The sequence below is a fragment of the Limulus polyphemus genome, unplaced genomic scaffold (assembly GCF_000517525.1).
Source record: "Limulus polyphemus unplaced genomic scaffold, Limulus_polyphemus-2.1.2 Scaffold1377, whole genome shotgun sequence".
In the NCBI taxonomy this organism is placed as follows: domain Eukaryota; kingdom Metazoa; phylum Arthropoda; class Merostomata; order Xiphosura; family Limulidae; genus Limulus; species Limulus polyphemus.
The window spans coordinates 93,930-117,398 of NW_013666987.1; the positions used below are offsets into that span (position 1 = coordinate 93,930).

General features: G+C 33.7%; 1 protein-coding gene across 4 annotated transcripts in view; it reads left to right on the forward strand.

Annotated features, from left to right (window-relative positions):
• Window positions 1–23,469, forward strand: part of LOC106463318 — a 136,528-nt gene that overhangs the window by 24,668 nt on the left and 88,391 nt on the right. For all 4 annotated transcript variants that reach the window (XR_002611465.1, XR_002611466.1, XR_002611464.1 and 1 more), the window contains 2 exons: window positions 6,458–10,471; window positions 22,059–22,210. Coding sequence is in view for 1 of the 4 variants with exons in the window: in XM_022390796.1 (XP_022246504.1) it covers window positions 6,594–10,471; window positions 22,059–22,210 (4,030 nt within the window). In the remaining 3 variants the exon portion in view is untranslated. The remainder of the gene's footprint in view (window positions 1–6,457; window positions 10,472–22,058; window positions 22,211–23,469) is intronic.

Below are 23,469 nucleotides of genomic sequence, written 5' to 3' on the forward strand. Positions count from 1 at the left end.
GTACGTTACGTACGTTACGTACTACGTACGTACGTACGTACGTACTACGTACTACTACTACTACTACTACTACTACTACTACTACTACTACTACACACACACACACACACACACACACACACACACACACACACACACACACACACACACATACCCTAATCAGAAGTAAGGCTAGGTTGTTTACTTGAAAAAGTAGTTCAAGCTACCCCAGTACCAAGAACTGGACAATTCCCAGTGGTTGTGACCAGCTGGATGGGTCTTGAGTTCTCCTTAAATTACAAGTTGGAAATGATTCATCCAGGAATATGCATATTTGTTTGTTTCTTCCTTACTGAGCAAGTTGACATACTGCTAAAGCCAGAGTTAATTTATGTGATCTTCTAACCCCCTGGAATATAAAAGGCAGTTGAACAGCGTGAACACCTTTGCAACATTTTAGCAAAAAGCAGAAAGTTCTGTTGGAGGAATTACATGTATTAGACAAAGAGTATGCACTGCTTTAGATACATGTTGTCTCTTACTCAGTTATGCTCACACTAGGCTCCCCCCCCCCCCAAAAAAAAAAGAAGTTGGAGAAACAATCCATAAGTGTTCTCTTTTTTTTTGTCACTATAATCTCAGAAAGGATCTGTCTTTGTAATTTCCTTCTTCACACTAGCCCCTCCACTCCCACCTTTTTGTGGGTTTCAAGCTGTTTGTTCTATAGAGAGGCAAGTAGTATAGTCTGAGGTTAATAGTTTTCTTACCTGAAAATGTATTCCAGATAGATATTCACCTCTCTGTTTTCTGGTATGTCTCTTTGTCACAACTATAATTAGCTTTTGGTTTACACAGAATGCTCAAGGGGAGTATATTATAAATAGAATATGTTGCACAGCTATTGGTGGAGGGATTATTGTCTAATGCTGATAATACCATATATTAGTTCAGGTCATGCTATTATGTGTAGGAAGAAGTATGTTCATAGGCTTGGCCTATGTGCATAAACTGTTGGTAGTCAGCATCAAGTCACTTGGTATTTGTTCTTGGGAGATGTAAGTATATATTTGTAAAAAAATTTTAGGTAAGGAAAATTTTAGCTTTATTTTAAGTACAGTAATACTTAATAGTAGGGATCGACAAGGATTAAAAATAATTCATGTGCTGAAAAACCACCTTATCAAATTCCTAAGCAAAAAACTGACCATTCAAAGTATTGGTTATGATGTATTATGCACATATATACTAATAATACGTTAAAAAGTCGCTTATTTTTACAGTATCACAATTCAAAAAATTTCTAAAACACCAGATTTTTCATCTACTACTTACCTACCTACCTACCTATATATTAATGGATATGCATGAGACAGTTTCTAAAGGTAAAGTATATATACTGTATACAGGTATAACATAGAAAATAAACAAACAGGAGTATTACACTTATGTGCAGGCCAAAGTAGGTATTAAATTTTATAAATATGTGATTGTGGTTTTAATTATTGTAAAAGTTATAGCTTTCAGGGATATGGCTATACTGTCAGTTTACAGATGTTGTGTCCATTCCATGGACATGTAAAAACTGAACAAATAAATAGGGGAAAAAAATTACAATTTTAATGGAAAGTAGGGATCCTTGGTTATTCATAGAATTGCTCTAAGAAGTATCCACAAGTACACAAATAAGTAAAGTGATACTAGTTGGATAAATTTTTAAATGACTTTCAATCCCTACTTTGGTTGGCACTGTGATCCATCTAGCTGTGACATATTCTAATGATGAGGCTAAACTAGAATACTTGAGGTTTCAACAGATGCTCTCTGGCTTAATCCTCTCGCTATGGATAGGTCAGAGTGTGAATGTCACCACAATTTTAGTTACATTGAAAATTTAATCAAATTACTTTATTCTCAAATTTTAATATTATATAAGTTTTAAGTTCATAATTTTATAAGGAAATATTTTTAAAAATCCTTAATCTCCCCTAAAAGGAGAATTGTGACATTTGTTCTTTAGGTCTTCTCACTTATCTAATTTATTTACTGCCCCTTTCTGAAGTACAGAATTTAATGCAAATTATTCATTATAATATAGATATTACTAAGACAAAGTTTAATTTTTATAGCCTTCAGTCTCATTTGTTTGTGGAGTCATCAAATGGAAAATCAGACCCACTTATTACACCACCAGTTACATCCTTTCTTTCACAAATTGCCAATAATTCTCTTTGACATTTTCTGATATATTATTTATAACCATTAAAAAGGCAAAGTTCCAAGATGATATGACACACTGCACACAATCAAGCTATCTTCCCTGCATGTCTGCCTTAGAGATTTACATGCTAATAGCCTTGAGGCAACTTCCACCTAATCTCATGTAATCTAATGTGAATTGCACTATTGCATGATGATGTAATCATGCGGCAAAGCCCTCTACCAATAGGAAAGTGACATGCCTCCATGCCTACTAACTCCCTCTATACATTTGCACTCATGAATCTTCATTCTTTTCCTTGGAACTGTATTGACCAGGCATGTTTAGAAATGTTTTTGTGTGTTCAGTTTCCTAAGATTTGCACCATCCACTTAACTTTGATTTTCATTTTATTTAGCTTTTGTTTCAAAATGCTTTAATTTTTATTGTGAATTCTCAAAGGATGGTCTTGAGTGTGTGACATTGTTCAAACTTGGGCCTTATTCTGTCTGTGGCTTTTGGAGACTTGTTGACTGTCAGGATTTTTTGCAGCCATTATGCAATGTATCGGGAATCAACATGTGCTTAATGGGCTTCCTACTCCTGTACTGTCTGCCAAACTTCATTCTCACCAGTCAGGAATAATCTATTAGTCTACCTCCTTCACCTGATTTACTTTGGATAGTACTTTACCATTTGTAAGATGACATTAACTTTACAATCTCTTTCTAGATTTCCTTCTCGGGTTTCTTCCTGTGCTTGTTTTTTATTACTTTGTTTCTCACCTTATCACCCACTATTTTTTTTGTATATCTTGTCATTTCTCTCATTATTAGGCTTGTGTTGTTTTCTTTTTCTAATGACTTTTTTTTTTCACAGCCAATTCTCGAGTGTTTCATCTTCTCCCTGTTCCCTTCCTTCCTTTGGCTACTGAGTTGGGGGGAGGGAGAGGTTTATCCAGGGATCTTTGTCCTTTCTCATACCCACTCAATGTTTGGTACTTTTGGATGTTTCTTTTTCTCTGATCTCAACTGAATTCAGCCCATCTTTTTCACCTGCAAACTATGACATATCTGGCCACCAGGTTTTCCACTTCTCATTCTCTTCCTACATTTTGCTTTTGGGAACTCTGGCTTTCCTAGAACTCCTTATCCCTTTGGAAAAAGTACTATTGTGTCTCCAACTATGGATCTTCTGGACCCGTGGGTTTTTTTTTCTTGGGATCCATTTTCCTTTTTGTGTTCATCTCCTCAGGGTATTGTTTTTTGAATGGACCATGCTCAGACTACGTCCTGCACTCTAACTGCCTCTCATACAGGATCTCTCCCTTCTTTGATGCTTTCTTCTCTGTTGAGGGCAGAACTTTGAACATTTCATTGCTGGTCCTGTTTTCTCTCCATATCCATGGTCTTGACCATCTCTCTAATCTTTGGGCATGTTCCCATTCCTGCCCATACTGGTGGACCACTTGGCCATGTTCCAATCAGTCTCTTTCATAGTGATTTCTTGCACACCAACCAAGAGGATCTTGTTCCAGGCTCAATGACATCAGGTTGATCTTTTTGCCTATCATTTGCCATGAGCTTATATCTTGATGATGGACCACCTCTCTTGGCTAGCTCATTCTATTGATGGAGTGGTCTCTACACCCCAGATCTTTCATGGAGTTTGATCTTGGTTGGTCATGTCCTTCTTAGATAAATTTACCACCCTTCACAACTCGAGGCTTCTTCCCTTATGGTCCAAGCCTTTCGCTCTGTCTGTTTATTTTCTCAGTCTGGCCTGATCACCCCATTTTCTATATGCCCATTTCCCCATTTGTCTTCTTCTTCTGGCTCTCATCTTCACATACTACTTTCCTTCATGAATCATAAATTTGGTGCTTCTTTGCCTAGCTCAGCCTTTGTCCACTTGCATTTGGACCCCCTTCCTTTATGCATACCTTCATCAAGGTTTATCTTCCCTCCTCTTCTTGGTACATAGAATGTGCCCAATCTGTCACTGTCTTTGCATCAGTCCTTTTGTCATTCTTCTGCTGCCTTTTTCAATCAGCGACTGTGACAAGTCTTTTTTTCATCAATTTTTCTGCCACCTTTTTCCTCCTAGCAGTTATTCTGTGACCACCTTCCATCCTTTTTCCTTGGCAGTTCAGCATTGGATTGTTGGCCTGCATCTCTACTAATTGTCAGAAGGCTTTGTCCTTTTTCCTTTCCTGGTACCATGAGGTGTTTATTCCCCTATCCTCTCCACTCTGTTATGCTCTTTCTTTCTTCTCCATCCTCTTCACTCTGCTCTCCTGACAGACTGAGACCTTAATGTGGTTTACATGTTCTGGTGCAGGCCCTATTCAAGCCCTTGACTTCCTGCCTTTTGTGCTGTCTTTTTTCTCCTGACTTGTTTCTTCCTTCTTCTCACCTGCTGTTATCACTGTTCAGATATCTACCCCATGGTTGCTTCTTGCACCCTCTTCTACTGTACTTTTATATCCCTCTCCATGGTCTGATCTTTCCTTCTCAGTCTTTAACTGCTCAGGAGATTGATTGCCTATACTTCTTTCTTATCTATCTTCCTTCTGTCTCTCACCTGTTGGACCATTCAGACCCGAATTAGCTCCTATGATCTGATGGACTGTTTGGTTTGTCTATTCATAGACCTACATTTTTCCCATGGACCCCTTTCCTTCTCTCCATAGTGCACTAGTACCATTAATATAAAAAAAGGTATACTTAAACTTTATCAGCAACTAACAGCAAAAAATGAGGTCAAAGGTAAATACTGCAATTTTTGTTTTTCATGTATATTCTTTATTTATTGTTATAAAAGTAGGCAAAATGTAAGAATAAGAAATGTATTAGGTTATATTAGGTAATATAATAAGAATTATTCATGAGGTATGCTTGTGTATTACATCGTTCAATACAGTAACGTGCGCTACACATTCACTGATTTACGACTTAGGCACTTTATTTAAGTAGAAAAAATATTTAGTGCACTTCTACCTTTAGTATAAAAAAGGTAAGCTTAAATTTCATTGGAAACCAACAGCTTGTTATTCAATATGGTAGCATGAGCTACACATTCACTGTGATTTACAACTTGTGTGGTGGGATTATTAGTTAGACATGGTTCAAAGGGCAATAAGATAATAAAATTAAGTATAAACAGATGTAGACTTTTATGAGCTTTAAGTTATTTAGGAGAAACATCTGTAGTTTTCTGTTATATTATAATCTACAATCATTCTAGAAAGAAGAAAAAAAGAGTAATTTAGATTTATTTTGTATTTTTTAATGGTGATTCAAGGTTGGTCAGATCCACAGAGTATACAGAGTTAGGGTAGAGAAAATAACAGAATATAAAGTTTTATCCAAAAAACGTTTGATACGTATACAGGAGGTTTTAGATATTATGCAAGTGAAATTTGAAAATTTCAAGATGAAGAAAAGTATTGGATATTAAAATGAAAATCACTTTACACTTGGAGCAGTCAACACTGACTCCATATAATGACAGAGAATTCTTTAGTAGAAATATGTAATTAAGAAATCAGATTTTTTGTTATAAAAACTTATAATGTTTAGTGCAAGCTTGCCAAATTTTTGAAGGTGCAACATATTTTAAGTTATAGTATGGAAACTGATGGTTTCTTTGTGATTATTAGGTTGGTCACAATGACCTATCCTGTATGAAAAAAGGTAAGCTATTGTAATAATCCAATTATTATTTTTGATCTTCCTTGAGAAAGACCTAAACCTGGGGCTTTATACACTAGAAGAGTGTTGTACCAAATGTACTAAAGGATTAATTTATTTTTGCTAGTAAGGTACTTATGTCAATTCCAATCACCATATTCTTACCTTCTTACAAATAAGGCTTGTCTTTGATCCTTATCCCAAAATCATGGGGACAACCACTAGTTGGGCGACACTTTTCATATGGTATTCACAGAAAAGAATAATTTAATTGAAATATCAGAACATTGATGTTCCTTGTCATATTGGATTATTTACGTGAAATTGTTTGGACATGGACATGCTTATAAGACTAACAGATTGTGTAAACAGCTTTGTATATGTAGTGTATATCTATTAATTTACATTAATATTGGTCTGCTTCTTTTTTTAAATGTCTGGTATTTTTAAAGGAAAGCCATACTATGAAATGTAGATAATGTATATTTTCCAGAGGCTTTTTTTTTGTGTTGGTATAGATAACACATCTGTACACAGTATCTCATATAAGATGCTGTTTCACTTTCTCATCTTATTTTAATGTTTTCAGCATTCAGAAGAATAAAAAAAAAATGTTGGCTTCCAAGGCTGGATAAAACAGAAGCAGAATTACAGATCTATGAAGAGATGGAGCATAAAAGAATTTGTGGGCCTTTGGAAACATAATTTTCCTGCCATTAAGAAATATGGAAAACAGTAATTCTTTTGACAGACCCAACATAACATTTTCTTGTGATCTTAGTGATTGTACGAGATTGTCACCTTCCCAGTACCCACTGGCTGAGAACAACAGTATTTGTTCCAATGAGGATCCAGGAAGTGGGATTCCCTTTTGGTACTTCAATGCAATTCCTACAGAAGAACCATGTTATAGGCCATCTAGTCGTAAACTCTGTGCTCAAGTCTCTACGTGCTTTGATCAAGAACATAACATATCACTGAGGAACTCCAAATTAATCTGTGATTCAAATTTTACTTCACACAGCACTAGTCAAAATGGTCATGACATTTCTGGACACTCATTACTTTATCAGGTTGAAGATGAGTCATTCACAGCAGTACCAAATTACCAGTTAGCAAGTGATGATTTTGATAAATCAAGAGAGGATGTCTTCAAAGGTAGCATAAGAAAAGAGCCAATGGGAAGTGAGAATAAAGACATTTCTTTGTCTGTGGTGACATCTTTACATTGCAGTAGTGAACTAAATGGTGAAAGTCATCAATTAGTTTCTTCTACCAATTCAGAGAAACCCGAGTGTGTAACATTACCAGTTAGCACCGTAAAAGCAAATGAACAAAGTCTTTGTCAGCAGGTAAAGAAGGATAGCATGAGTTTTCACCATCCATGGCCTCCCATAATAGGTCAGTCTTTTGATATTTCTTCAGGAGGTTGTTGTAATGAAAACAATGATTATTGCAAAGAAGGTTCTGAAAGCGAAGAAAGTAAACAATCATGGCTACAGAGTGAAAGTTCTGGAGAGGATCAGGATACATTGTCTCAGAGAGTGGAAGCTCTTCTTGGAGAAAAGATTATATATACACAAGATTCTGAAGAGTCTTGCCAACTGAAAGATTCTTCTAATGATAATTGGAATGAAAACAACCCACTACAAGAACAGACAAACTCTGATAAAATTGTAGCTGCCCAGGAGATGAATCAACATCAGAACAGAGATTTCTTCCTTTCTAATCAAATGAGTGTTAACAAAAGCGATAGTGAAATAAAAACTAATTATTCCAAGTCCAAACTGACGGATTTACCCATAAAAGCAAACGAAATAAAATTATTGAAAATAGATGCACCTTATTTTCCCAACTGTGATTTGCCATATTCAAATGACACAATTTTTCCTACAGTAAATTTAGGACAAAAGACTAGTAAGAAGAAACTTGAAGATGGTCATCAAAGTAATACTGACCTAGAAGAGAGAGGGCTTCTTGGTACTGGAGAGGAGAGAGTTTTGTCTCCTCTTTCTATGTGTAGTGCAACATCAAGTAGGCGCTTAGAATGGGACAGTGGGGCAGATATTGGGTACCCTGTATCTCCTACTTGTTGTAGGGCTGAGCCAGAAGGATATTCCTCTATTCTTACTGACAAAGTATTAGTAATAAATAAAAGAGAAAAGGGTATTCAAACTCTAATAAATGAGGACAATAGTTTAGAAGATACCTTCAGTGTGAGTGGAGAATCTGTGAGTTCAGAATGCATTTTAGAAAGCTTGTATGATAAACAGTGTTTCTCTAGTCCTTGTGACACTTCTCATAAACAAACAGAGAGGAAGCAGTTGATTGATAAAGTTCACCATATATTACAGTCATCTAGAGCAAAGAGGTTAACGGCTCAAGAAACAAACAATTTGTTAGGGAGAACACTAGTTTCAAGAACTGAGGATAATGTTAATGTATTAAAAAATCAAAACTGTGTTGCTGACAATGAACATAGTGATGATTGTTCTACACCTGACTGTTCAATATATAATGACTTAGAAATTTTGAAAATCACAAATTCTTTGTGCTCATTGAATGTGAGTGTAGGGGTTATATCCAGCAGAAAAGTAAGTAGCCAACCTCTTGTAACATGGATTTATACAAATCCATCAATAAACAGTCCTCAGGTTTCTGTAACACATAACACTGCACCATTAAGTTGCATCAAAGACCTGTTTGGGGGGGAAACAAAGGAAACATCAGTGGTTGAAGAAACCAATTATCAACTGTGTGATGGTAAATTTATTAGAGGTAATGACACTAACTGTAATGACAAATCATATTTTTCCAATAGGGTATCAGTTTGCCATGACAATTGTGCTATGGGAACTTTATGTCATAGTAGTCAGACTAATTTGAGTTCTGTTGTTGGATGCAATAATAAAGAAACCCAAGATATTCAGCAGAATGAGGAAAGTAAAGATTTTCAAATTCACACAGACCCAGCTGGAAAGATAAACCTTTCAGAAGTTCAAGTCAAGGATATATCTGATTACAATGTACAAACCTGTAATGAGTCTCAGTGGGAGAACACTCAAAATACTTTTGTCAGAAACAAGACAAATGAAAACTCTGTTTCTGTACACAGTATTTTTTCACATTATGTAAAACCTGCTGTTCAGGATTTTAATCAAAGTCCAGGTATTGATAAAAGTAATTTATGGGTTATGATTGAAAAAGGTGAGAATCAACAAAAGAATTTACCTGTAAATCATATTAGCAAAAGACTGGTAAATAAAAGTATGACTGATCAAGAAAACCAGCTAAAAGAAGTTGTAAACATTGATAAACAAAATGTTGAAAATAGGAGAGCATTTCGGTCATTTCCATATAACAAAAATTTTAGTCAAGAAGAGCATTTTACTAATTCACATTGCTTAGAAAACATTGGTAGAGAACAGTTATTCAAATTCAATGACAGTAAAGCACAAGATATAAAAACAGGCTATCAAGAAATTCATTTAGCACCAATTAACAGCAGTGCCTTATTAATTTTGGAGAATTCTAAGTACTTACATTCAGATCTAAAGAAAAAGGATTCTCAAGGCTTTGAGAGAGATGCTGAAAAGTCATCATTTGCTTGTGAAACTCTCATTAGTAGTCATCTTCCTGATTTGATGAAACCTAATGTTTCTGAAGCACAAACATCTAAACTATTTCAAGTAATAAAGACTGATACAACTATGTCAGAAGGGTCATACTGTGCTACAGAGGTAGGAACCAGAATAAAGTCACCTTTAAAATACAGTTCACAATTGCCTTCTGTAGAAAAAAACTCGGGTGTTTTCTATCCTGTGGGAACCCCAGCTGATCAACATAAAATTAAAGATGCTTCTTTACTCTCAAATTCCCACACCTTTGATCCTGATAAGGACAGTAACTCAACAGATAAACATGTTTCTGCATTCTCAACAAAGTTTGCTAACACTAAACAGCATTTTAAACTTCCTTCTGTTCAATGTGTTAGTAAACATGACCAGTGCTTTTCCCAGTGCAGAATCATCCCTATTGAAAGTAATCAACACTCTGTGCAAGAAATATTAAAAGACATATCTTCCTCTGCAAACCATGCTGTTACCAAAGAGAGCAAGTCTTATGCTACTTTCAGTGAATGTGCTAATGCAAATGTGGGACATCAGGATAATCACAAAGAATTGTCAAATGAAATACATGTTCCAAGTTTTGAAACATGGATGCATCCTTCAACAGTAAGTATGAATACACATCAAAGATCTCCCGAGTCAATAAATACTGATCTGAATAAAAATCATCAAAAAATTCTTGCTACTTTCAAGACTGATAAAGAAGCTGTTTCTGAAACATGTCAAGTATGTGGATTCAAGTCTAGATCAATAATACATCGACAAAAGCAACTTCCAAACAGACTTTCCACTGAACAATCTCATGAAATGTGTATATCATATACACCTTTGTATCTACAATCAGCAAGTCAGGAATCTGTGTTATCATCAAAGCCAAAATGCAGAAGCTGCATCTCTACTGTTACAGACACTTCACTTACAGATGACCCCACAATAATATCTGAGAAGCTACAAAAGAAATTCAGCTGTAAACAGTAAGTTACTGTTTTATTTGTTGATAAGCAGATAATTTGAATGATTACTGCATGTAACCTTGCTGAAAAATTAATCTCAAGTATAATAATATGATAAGAGAAAGTTAAAACACAGTGCATATGAATTTATATCATGCCTGGATGGGTACATCCCATTCTGAAGGAAAAATTGCACAATTGAATTAAGAAAAATACAGAAAATGAACTTGTAGTCATTCTTACACACATTAAAAAACAAGAACTTCAGACTTGAAATTTATTCAATAAAAAAAGTTGTATTTACTTAATTTTACAATAAAAAGAAATAAGATATTTCAAACTTTAGTTTTGGTTGATTTCAGCAGGCTTACAATGAAAACATTAGTGTTTGTGAATTTCTTGAATTTTCCTGAGCATTACACAGCACTCGTAGCCCTCTAGGAGAAAAGTCTAAATACATTTTAACTAAAATAGTATCAGTTTGAACCTTATAACTCCAACATAAGTGTACTTTTTTTTTTTATTCTAGTCAGTCACTGTTTCTTAGTTTTGATTGTTAAGGTAATTGCCTATATCTCAGCTTTGAGAAGCCATAGGCAAGTGATCTAAACTTGTAATGAAAGCTCTTTTCAACTGTGTAGGCTGAGGTAACTTCCAATTCAACAGATTCACACACAGATTGGAACAAAGTGATAAAAAGTTAATTTGGTGATATGTTGCTGGAAGAAAATATGTTTATGAACAACAACTGCCACAGTTACAATACTGACTTATTTAAAGCTTGCAATAAAGATTGTTTTATCATTTTATATTTCATTTGAATTATGATGTTTACAGTATGATAGAAAAATAAGTATTTTCCTGAACAAGGTGACATAGGCTTAGTTAGATCATTTTGTGCTCCATCTTATCAAGGCTATGTTTACATTAGGTTTTATTGGTATAAGTAAGTATTTGAATGAGATAATGAAATCCCCAAAAAAGAAGTATAAATGATACACATCATGTTTATAAATGAATGTATAATAGGTTTAAACTTGTGTTTATTAAATGAAAACTTCTGGTTAATAATTGAAAAGTCAGATTGCTCATGGTTTAGGTATAGTAGAAAAAAAAAAAATTTATTGTATACTAGTGATCATAAACACAGTGAAACTGTGTGCTTTTTTTCAAATAAAACAAATATCAAATTTAAAGTTTTATAAGAAGGTTGAATGACATAAAAATCAGTAATTGAAATCTACAACAAAGTTAAACATTTTTTTCATGTATTATAATGAAATCTTTTGAAATTTTCAAAGATTTGAATTCATACAAATACCTCACTAAAAAATTAAATATTTTCATCACTTACATAATCTGTAGGAAGTTCTGAAGTTTCAAGTTATTTCATCCAGTAATTTTTCGTGCAATGCAAAAAAATAAACCATTGAATGAGTGTATTGAATTGATGCATCCAGGCATTTTAGAGTTAAGATAATTGAGTTTCGTGAGGAATAAACATACATAATATTATGGCTTATCTCTTTACTAAAAATTGTTTCAAACTTATATACCATGTTATAAGTTCATAAAGATATGGATAACTAATTAAACAATTGCCTTAATACTGTATACATTAACTCTTTATAAACCTGAGTGGATGTGATTTACCTATTGGACAGCATATGATAACATTTATGTCTTTTTGGCTAAAATTAATCCAAATCATGTTATTATCCACCTTTTATAAATAGACCGGAAATTTTATAAGGTATGATGATGAATAATTCAGGCAGAATCTGCAAAAAATTACGGGTTTAAAGAGTTATGTGGAACTGAATGTGCTAAAGTATTTGCTCACTGTTGCACATAAAACCAGTTGGTCACTACTGTTGGACTACTATGTTCATAAACAGTACTTGCCTTTTGCAGAACAAAGAGTTATTACCTTGCACTTCTGCCAAGAAGATTTTTTTTTCATGCCACAAGCCTTTAATGAAACTCCCACCTCTGTATATATTAACGTGTACTGTGCCTGCCTGCAATGTAATCATCATGGGCATTGGCATTACAACAAAGGCTCATTCTTGGCATTGCTTTATTTCAATGTATTTTTTCTTAATAATTAACAAAATTTTGGGGCTTTTACTTTTAAACTTTCATTGTCATTTTTATAGTAGTCTTTCTACTCTTTATTTTCTTGATTATGAGAAAGAAAAATACAAAATTTTAAACATTTAGTTTGAACTTTGATTCAAATTATCTTAAACTTGATTTTTACCTATTAAATTAATTTGTAATTTTAGGACACATGTTCCAATGTCTGTGATAAGATTTCTTTGATAGTACTGTTTCTGTTGTTTTAACACAGCATACAGGTATTGCTATATCCTCTTTCATTTCATCATTACAACAGTGACCTAGGTCTTTGTATCTTAGATATACCAAGCCATTTTTACAAAGAACAAACAAACCATTAGATGGTTTCTCAGATCATCTCAATTATGAATTCATATTTCCACATACCTAACATTTTTCAGATTTCTGACACTCCTTAGCAGTAGTCATCCATTACTGTAATGGCAGTTGGAGGCAATCTGATAGTCAGTTATGCTATAGTTATTATTCAACAGATAGTTGTTCAGGTGGTTAGGGCGCTCGACTTGCAATCTGCGGGTCGCGGGTTTGAATCACAGTCCCACCAAACATCTTTATTTTTTTCTTTGGGTCCTTCCATGTTTTTGCCCTTTTTGGCAACACATTACTAAAGGGCATAAGAGTATACCTAGCTCAGAAGTGGTGCAGTCTCCTATGGGTGTGTTGTTTTTAATTCCTTCTTACACCCCATGGCTTTCCTTTGGGTGCCTTCTAAATGGGGATCATCTTCTCACTGGCCTTCCATCAATTCATTATGGGATTCTAGCTTTTTGTGAGAGGAAGTAAGATATCATATTGGAAGTTAACATTTTCCTAAACGGAAAATGTATTTCCAATAGATACTTACCTCCCTCACATTTCCCACCTGTTCTTCCCACTTCAAGTGTGGTTTGGTGTGATCTAATCAGTCTTGAAGTGGTTAACAGCTGCATGATTAGAGAGAGAGAGAGCTATTGGTGAAGGGTTGGTGCATAATATTTTGCATGTTAGTATGCAGAAATAAGTGGGAGTATCGAGACTAGCGGTGAACAAAAATTTGCACCAATAGAGGACAGTACAAGTCAAAAAAGCTATTTGTGAGAGGAGGTAAGTATCTATCGGAAATCCGTTTTTCACTTTAGGAAAATGTTAACATTAATATTGTAATATGTAATGATATTTAAAAAACTATAGATTTGATAGAAAGGATGCCTGTTTCCAGACTTTTATTAAAACATTATTGCCTATACAGTTGTATAATGTGCATTTTCACTTATTTTAGATATCAACAATACAAAAACAAACATGTTGTGCTTGAAATACTATTATTATACTCTTCCAATTCTTGAACAAGGGACAAGATTAAGAATCTTGTGTTAAAAATTATAACAGTCCTATCATAATGTCTTGTGACAAGTGTAATTAATTATAATCATGCTTTTCCAGCCTTCTAAAAGGTGTTCAAATATAAAAATACAAAGAACATCTTTATTGTGATAATTATAACTTCTAAATGATGAAACATATATTCTGTAACAAGTCTATAAGAGTTGGAGGTGTCCAAAACTAGCTTTAATAAACACAAACCTTTTTAAAGTCTAGACACATTGTTAGCATGTTTAGAAAAAGCCAAGGCATGAAGATTTACCATGGCAATGCATAATTGATGTTTATTATGTTGTATTTGCTTAGAAATAATTAATTATTGGCTGAGGCCTTAACTTGGTTACTGAAGACTAGAGCTTTGTTGATTTCAGAAAATCTCAGAAAAGCTGTTATGGTAATTAACAGTTCATTCAAATTAAAACTGTCACCTATTGTTTGTTTTTGATACTATACAGTAATGTAAAGACATTTGACTGTTTTGTTCTATCAATTTGGGGGAAAAAATGGATGGGGGGGTCCAGACCTCTGGATCCCTCCCCTAGACCTGTGCCTGCTTATATAACATTCAAGAATACAGTTATGCAGCTATAACTTATAAACATAAAACAGAATGAAAAAAAAAAAGAAGTAAATTTGCATTTTATTTAAAACTAAGAAGTTCAAGAGTTGGCAATGAGTTCTGCTATCCAGTTGCCTTCTCTTTAGTCATCAATGGTAATGGAAAAAACTTAATATCTTTGTAATAATAAAGACAAAGTGAGGAAGTTTAGTGGTAATTGAATCAACCCAATACCATAAAATCATGAGGCACCCCACTATTATGTAGCTTTATGCTTAACAATAAACAAACTTATTGGCAATATTTTGATACTTGGATAGTTGGAATATTTAAAAACTCTTATTTAGATTAATTGATTGTTTTTGTGGCAATTGATTTAATTGTAATTTCATTAAATTGATTATAAGAGTAATCAGAAACATTGATTTTATATTGGTTGTGTAATTTTGTGAGATTAATCTGTTAATCATAATTTCAGTTAATTCGTTAGTTTATGAGAAACCATTTGGGTTAATCTCTGCTCATAGGTAATCAGTTAAGTTGCCCAGCTATCTTTCACACTTGCTTTTGGTTCCCTCTTATTGATAAGGATCAGGTTATCCCACATTTGTTTTTTGCTTCTTGGATTACACAGGCATGGTACTTTTGATTTCTCTCTTTCCAGTTATTTTTTACTGTATCTTGAGCTACTTGTTGCATCTCAATCACTTGAGCCTCTTTTTCTCTCTCTGTATCCATGTGCTTGTCTTCATTTCTTAATTACTCAACTTCTTTGTTATCTGTTCACACTTCATTTTATTTTAGAAACTACATTATGACCCTGTCAACTTTACCGAGGAAACATTCACATATCTGTTTTACACCTTGCCCTTGGTTGTTTTCTTTTGTTGTTATCCAGTTAATGTAATTTCTTTGTTTCAGAATGTCAGGTTTTTATAGGGTCGTTATTCTTTACAGTAGGTGTCTGTAACTTGTTAGCAATAAATTTCAACAATAAACGGACAGCACACAATCCACTTGTTTTAAGATAAGTCAAATGTATGTACAAATGTTCATTACACAGTTAATCCCCACAGTTGTATCCAGAGCTTTAAATATTCATCTCTTTTTGTAAACAGTATACACGGATTGGTTCAGTTACTTTAGAACACAATTGACAAGATGAATTATTATTCCCTACTCTGTTATCACAATACAATTGGTGATAAATTCACTTACGTTACCCCGTGGGTTACCACAGTTGTATCAAGAGCTTTAAGTAATTCTCTTTTACCTCAAAAGTCCACACAGACTTGTTCAGTTACTTTAGAAATCAATTGACAAGACAAATTATTCTCCTCTATCTCTGTTATTACAATACAGGCTGTGAAACTCACTTTAGAAAATGCCTGTTATGGCTAAACTCGCACTCAGTCTAACTTCACTTTCACTAACTTAATTCTTGCACTAACTTTGTTGCCTACATACATACATATATGTATTGCCCAACAGATGCCTAAAACTTTCTATAAACTAGAAGACATTATGATTTAACTATACTCACTTAAAGCAACAAGAAAAATTCAGAAGGTTCGAGTAACATGACAACAATTGAACTACACAACCACTGATTTGTAAACAGTTATGTAAGCAAACTTGCCATAACTATCACTTCTAAAAATAATTTACTTTAATGTTCACACTATATAAACTAAACAATACTCTCATATTAAACTTAAAATGAACAGCCAAGTATATCTGATACTGAAATTTACTTTATTGGGCTGTCTTACTTTCTAACTTTTGTCTATCACAAAATTCTTTTGGAGGTCATGGTGTTGCACCCTTTTTTATGATGAAGTTTTTTTTGTGGGTGTTTCTTATTCATTGGAATCTTGAGCTGATATAACTCATCAACAATCTTCTCTGCTCCCTTTGGTTTCTTGCTTTTTTTTTTTGGACCAGGTTTCTCATTTTCAATAGTTTTATAAGGTCATTCATGGCCTTTTCTTAGTCCTCATATGTTTATCCAACACCCCCCCCCCCTCTTTCTCTCTTTGAGGGCTTTCTGTTGGAGATCAAGGAGGTGACTTGTTTCTGAAGCTGCCCCTAGGTGGGAGCTTGACTTTCCAACTTTCTACACCTGTGTATTCCCTTTACCACAGACTGCTGGGTTACACATGTTCTTTCTCAGTGGTTTCCCTGTCTTTCCATCTCACCTGATTATAACACCATGTAATGATTCCTTAACATCACACTGGAATTTTCCTTCCATCTTTTTGCATTTCCATGAAGACAGGAGGTTGATGATTTTTTACTTGTCATAGATATGTTGCACTTGAACCACATTTAGTCATTCCTTAGTTGAAGATTGAAAATTTTCACAGTTTGCAGTGGATAATCAGGATCAATGTCTCAGATGCTTTTCCCACTTCTTGAATTCTCTACCTGCATTTCATTTCTATTGATTCATCCACAATGATCAATCATTTAATTCTCTGCCTTTTCATTTGAGTTGACTACAAGCCTGAATGTGTTCCATTAGGTCCAGTTGGCTTTTATTCAGAGGTTAAAAAATCATAGATCCGCAGTTCCACTACTCTTATAGATAATTGTTTCCTACTTTTTGCATCCAATGAATTTGTGTCATTTAGGTTGGCTGATCAGGCACTTCAAGTCAGTTTTGAACCCTATTGATTATCTCATCCATTTAGAGGTCTTTCTCATTTATATGTGGGGTAGGCTTAGCCTTGTTCTTTATGTCTTCGAGACATGGAACTTTTGATACTGAGGCTCTCGTGTTTACTTGTTGTCCTGCATGAGATAATTTCTCTTTTTTGGGGGATTCTTTTTTTTCTTTCTTGATCCCCTTATTCCTTTCAGAAATACCCATTCAAGTCCTCTTCTGTGGATTATGACTAATCTCTTGTGTTTTCCCTTTCTTATTTTGCACCTCTTGCTGTTATGGAGGCTTACTTATCTCCTGTCATCTTGGGTATCCCTCTCATCCCACTTCACTTGGACTTACATCTCATTGAAGTCTTCAGTGGCTTAGCAGTAAGTTAGAGTTGTTGTAACTCAATTTATCAGGTTGCCATAGCAGTGATGGGTGTTGCATAGGTGACACATTGTGTAGCTTTGCCCTTGACAACAGTCAAACCTACAGACTAAACATATCAACCAATCCTTCTGTTCAGGTTGGGTAGTTCTGGACACCTGATCCATTTCCACAGTTTGATCTCCAGGAGATTGGTCTTTCTATACCAGTGTCCTTGAGATATTGGCTTCTCAACAAGCTTGTCATTATTTTCTGATTCATCTGTCTGGTCGTATTATCATAATCCATTCAGACACCTCCATTATTGTTTCTTCCATCTTTTGACAAGTAGGCACTTGCTTTCAGGACCTCTGTTTCTCTTGCTTTATACTTTCCCTTTTGGGTTTATGATCACCATATGTGATTGTTGATCTATCGTGTCACAGGAGCTAAGGTCCTTATGGTGGATTGACTATCTCACCTAAATGTACCATTCTCACAAAGTGATCTCTCCATCTTCTGGTGTTTTCAGTGAATATACTCCCACTTTGGGAGTCATGTCATTACTGCCTTTTCAAATCATATCATCACTGAGCTTCCACTCTTTTGGTCTCCAGTTCTAGACTGTACAGTTCAGGCAGTGGATGCTCTGAGTCTGAATTGTTTCTCTTCTCCCTTGATATGTCTATCTTCCTCCCCAACTTATTCTTGTTTGTATTATCACTGGTTCAGGATAGTTTTTGTACACAAACTTCCATCTCTTTCCTAGCCATTTTCCTTTTCCTACTCTGGGTCTTACTGATCTCTTTGAGCCTTTTTTATCACTAATTCTCCTTGTTTGGTTACTCTTCTTGACTGGAATGTCTGTCTATTTCTGGGGGCTCTCATATGTCCCCTATTCATACCATTGGTCACTTGTTCCCAGTACTATCTTTCTCTTCAAATCTATTTTCTTCTCTTTCTTGTTTTTGGTAGCTTCTACTCTGAAATTTATGCCTTGTTTGTCTAACACACACTTTACCACAGTGACAGGTAAACTCTATACACATGGAGGGTCAAAGTGCATATGTAATGACCTTTAATTTTTAGGCTTACATTCATAATTTAATTAAACCACTGTAACGGGCGTGTGAGGAGCCTGTGGGCTTAGTCCTTGGGTTATACTTTACACTCGTTACAAAGAAATTTGGATTTTGGGTCATGCTTTTGCAAGCAGAGCACACAAGCCACCAGCTTGAGGAAATTTAAGTTGGAATAAAGAATTTGCACAGAGACAACTGAATAAAAATCAAATAACTTCTTTATTTATATATTAATGAACAGTTCATTTATATTGAAACTCTCAAGGTTATCTTGAAACAAAACTAACTCTAAGTCATTGGATTCTTTGCTTTGAAAGTCTAGATGTTCATTAATAAGACCTTCTATTATGTTCAATAAAAATAGACACATCATTAGTTATCAACTAAGCTAACACAGGAAATTCTTTCAGTCATAATCTGTATAACTGCATTAACAATTCTTCTAAGATATCGTTCAGTAGTTCTACTATAAGCGTTATAAAATCTATTATTTCTTTAGTACAGTTAGTATTCGTCATTTTTCTCTTTTTATACATTATTAAACCTTAAGTGAAACATTGTTACACTAGATCAGAAATAACATACTTACAAGGAGTTTGTGCGGTGAACTTCTTGTAGATTCTGGATTACTGCCATCTTTATCTGCAATTGGATCAAGTCCTTGGAGCAACTTGATAAGTGCAGAGAAGTTAATGCTTGGTGTTGGGAACATGGAATTATATACACAATTTTTACTGTTTTTCTGATTGTTCAAGAAGTTTAGCAAAAAAGTAGTTCTATTAACTCAATTGGTACAAGTGGGATCTTCCAGCAACTAGTGGACTATTCCATCAGACTGTAACCAAAATCCACTTTGTTATTGGTCCTTACAGAACTTATTTTTGTCCCTTAACTAATATCTTTAGCAAAATCATCCAAGACAATTAACATGGACATATGGAGACAAACCATGTAACTCTTCACTTAGAGTATTTCACTCTTGTTTTTCATCACCGTCCCATTAACTGCTTTTTTTTTGGTGACATTAGTTCATTTTGTTGTGTGTTTTATCTAACTGTTGGAATTTTCTCAGCATTCCATATCAGTCTGGTGCAAGAATTGGTAGCTGTGAATTCTTGCACCTCTGAGGTCATGAATGTAATGTTTTGGGCTAACTTCTGTGATGGGCTTCAAGCTTGGATCTTCTTTATTTGGTATTGTGGCTCACTATTGTCCATGTTTTTCTTATAACATTTTTGAGTTGCCACTTCCTCCATACTATGCTTTATGTACATTAAAAAAATAGATAAAATGTATTTCTTGAAAACCTTTAAATGGGTATATACTTAACATTTGTATTCCACAAATACTACACTACTTTGTTATCAGTGTATTGAGGAACTTGACATCAGAGTGTAGTTTATAATTCAGCATTTTTTATATTATTAAAATTTTAATTCCTTAATTTAAAAAGATTCCCGCTCATCATTTCTGTTGTCATGTGATGTGCATGCATTATGAATTCTTTCCTTAGTTTGTATAACTTCAATAGTATAGCTTCTACAGTGTCTATAAATAATGACAAGATCAAATATATAATTTCTACATCCTAACTTCTCAATTTGAGGATACATCAATATATCTTCCAATCCACAAGAGAAGTCCCATGCTTCTAACCATAGTTTTCAAGGCAAGTTTCAAAACTATGTACTCTTATTTGATGCACATGTTCATAACCAATAAAAAGAACTTTTCCTTTCTATTACATGCTTGTAATCATCCTTTTGAATTTGGTAGCAGTAGACATTAGTTGAGAGGAAATGATTGATGTTTGTGCATAATTGGAGTTGTTGCTCATAGCAGTAACATAACTTTTTTACCCCATTTATAGCTTAGTTAGAAAGCCAGTTTGATAATAGTAGTTTTGGAACATTCCTTTCTAGTGACTGATATATTTTTTGTATTTTAAAATGATATTTGAAAGCTTCATGAATTTATGTTTGAATACAAACTTATAGAGGGAAAAACTAATCCTATATAGCTATGCATTCAAGTGTACAGTTTCATATCATGAAATATGTTGGTGTACAAGAACCTGCTAATGTGTTCCCGCTGTAATATATTGGCTTTCATGTAAGAATAAACTGCTTGCATGGTACGAGTCAGGCATAAAACCATAAAATTAAAATGAATTTAGTATCAAAAGTTTAATAGTTAAAATTGTGACTACCATTAATTGAAGATGTGGCAACAAATGATGCATTCAAAGAAGAAAAAGTGGTAAAATTCATTATTTTCAATTTTTCATTTCACTGTATATTCATGATTAGCTACAGTCTGTGTTAAGGTAAAGAAAATTACAGATAAAACAAAGTTTTACCTTTTTAAAATGTTTTATATTAATTTTGGAGAATATGGAGGTTATGCAACGTAAATATGAAAACTGTAAGATGAAAGAATTATTCCACTCAGATTGACTCAATAAAGACTTTGTGCTTAGACATATAATAAATCTGATCTTTTGTATACAACAGACTTATAATTTTTGTTTTTAAGTTTAAATCCATATACGTTACTCTTACAGAAACTCGCAAGTTAAAATCAAATCCAAAAGCTTCTGCAAACAAAACTCACACTTACCAAAGTTACAAAAGCCATGAAAGATATGTAACTTAACTAAAGAAAAACTATGTTGAAAAGAAAGTATAAAAGTTATATCTGTATTTTTGTTATACAAGCATATATGGTATTAGATTCAAGTACATAAGCAAAGTCTGGTGTGCTCAAGAAATCCTCTCCACATTCAAGATCTTTGTCCACTTAGAGCTAAGCTCTAGGATGTAGCTGCTCCTGACCTTTCTTCATCTCTTGATGTCTCGTGCTATCTTCCCTGCAAGAAAATTGAGTAATTTACAGTTAAATCCACATCTTGCATGCTTTTGAAACAGGGAATGTGTTACTTGAGTAATTCTCAGAACACAAACTAGCAATTTTGACAAACAATAATTTTGAAAAAAAAATTACATCTTAGCTAAAAGGTAATAACAATGTGAAGAATTTTTAAAACCAGTGATGTATATGTAGCATAGAGTAGTCAAATTAAATTAGTAGCAGTTTTTGGTAACATGTAATCACATAGGATATACTTGTGTTACAGATGTGATTATAAACATTTTTTTGGAGTAATGTTACAAGAACCTATTATACTGAGATACAGTATTTTAAAAAGTCTTCAGTTATTCTAGTGTGTAACCATTGGTTCAGTACTGTTTAAACTATGGCACGAAGTAATAAAGACCTTCATCATAAGTTCACTTCTAATAAAGCTCAGATTTTCTTTACAGAAATTGTGTTTGCTGTTGTACATTTGTATCTGTTTGTTAAGAATTTAAAATATTTTGGAAGTACATTGTTAATTCAGATTTTATTTCAAACTTATCAGTATGAATTGTATTATATTACCATAAGGTTGCCACAGTGGGAAAAATACCATAAGCAGTACAATGTTCCAAGTGCTTGGCACCTGTCAGGGAGCCTGGAAAACCTATTAAAGAAATCACAGCCAGTCTTAGAAAGGAGTACCACTACTTCTCATCATAGCCTTGAAGACATGGAGAAAGGTGTTTGTAAAGCTCATTCCATTAAACCTTATCATACTTGCCAATGCCTTGGACAGTTTTCTGAAGAACTAACAACATTAATTTCAGGCCTCAGCTTGTAATTCAAAAGATTGTCTTGTATACAGAGGTTTTGTTCATCAGGTACATCAGAATATCCTTTAGGAAAATATGACATTGTCATTATTCTAATTTGCCAATGATGAAGGAAGCCTCTGTATAAAAGTCTTTTGAATCACAAGATGAAGCCTGAAATTAATGTAATAAGTTCTTTGAGAGAAGTTTGGTTAAGACTATAAAATCCAAGAATAGTTAATCTTCTATTTTGTACTAAAATAATATAAAGATTCCCTTAACCACAGAGTAAATTCTTTCTCTGTCATTATTGTTAGTTGTGTCACATAGAATAATGAGTTAAACTAAGATGTGATTCTGCCATTTATTATTGTTGTTAGTTACATCACATGGGGTAATGAGTTAAACTATGATAAATTCTATCAGTTATTATTATTGTTAATTACATCACATGGTGTAATGAGTGAAACTATGATCAATTCTATCAGTTATTATTATTATTATTAGTTACATCACATAGGGTAATGAGTTAAACTATGATAAATTCTTTCAGTTATTTTTGTTGTTAGTTACATCACATGGGGTAATGAGTTAAACTATGATAAATTCTTTCAGTTATTATTGTTAGTTACATAACATGGGGTAATGAGTTAAACTATGATAAATTCTTTCAGTTATTATTATTGTTAGTTACATAACATGGGGTAATGAGTTAAACTATGATAAATTTCAGTTATTATTATTGTTAGTTACATCACATGGGGTAATGAGTTAAACTATGATAAATTTCAGTTATTTTTGTTGTTAGTTACATCACATAGGGTAATGAGTTAAACTATGATAAATTCTGTCAGTTATTATTATTGTTAGTTACATCACATAGGCTAATGAGTTAAACTATGATAAATTCTTTCAGTTATTTTTGTTGTTAGTTACATCACATGGGGTAATGAGTTAAACTATGATAAATTCTTTCAGTTATTATTATTGTTAGTTACATCACATGGTGTAATGAGTGAAACTATGATCAATTCTATCAGTTATTTTTGTTGTTAGTTACATCACATGGGGTAATGAGTTAAACTATGATAAATTCTTTCAGTTATTATTGTTGTTAGTTACACATGGGGTAATGAGTTAAACTATGATAAATTCTTTCAGTTATTATTGTTGTTAGTTACACATGG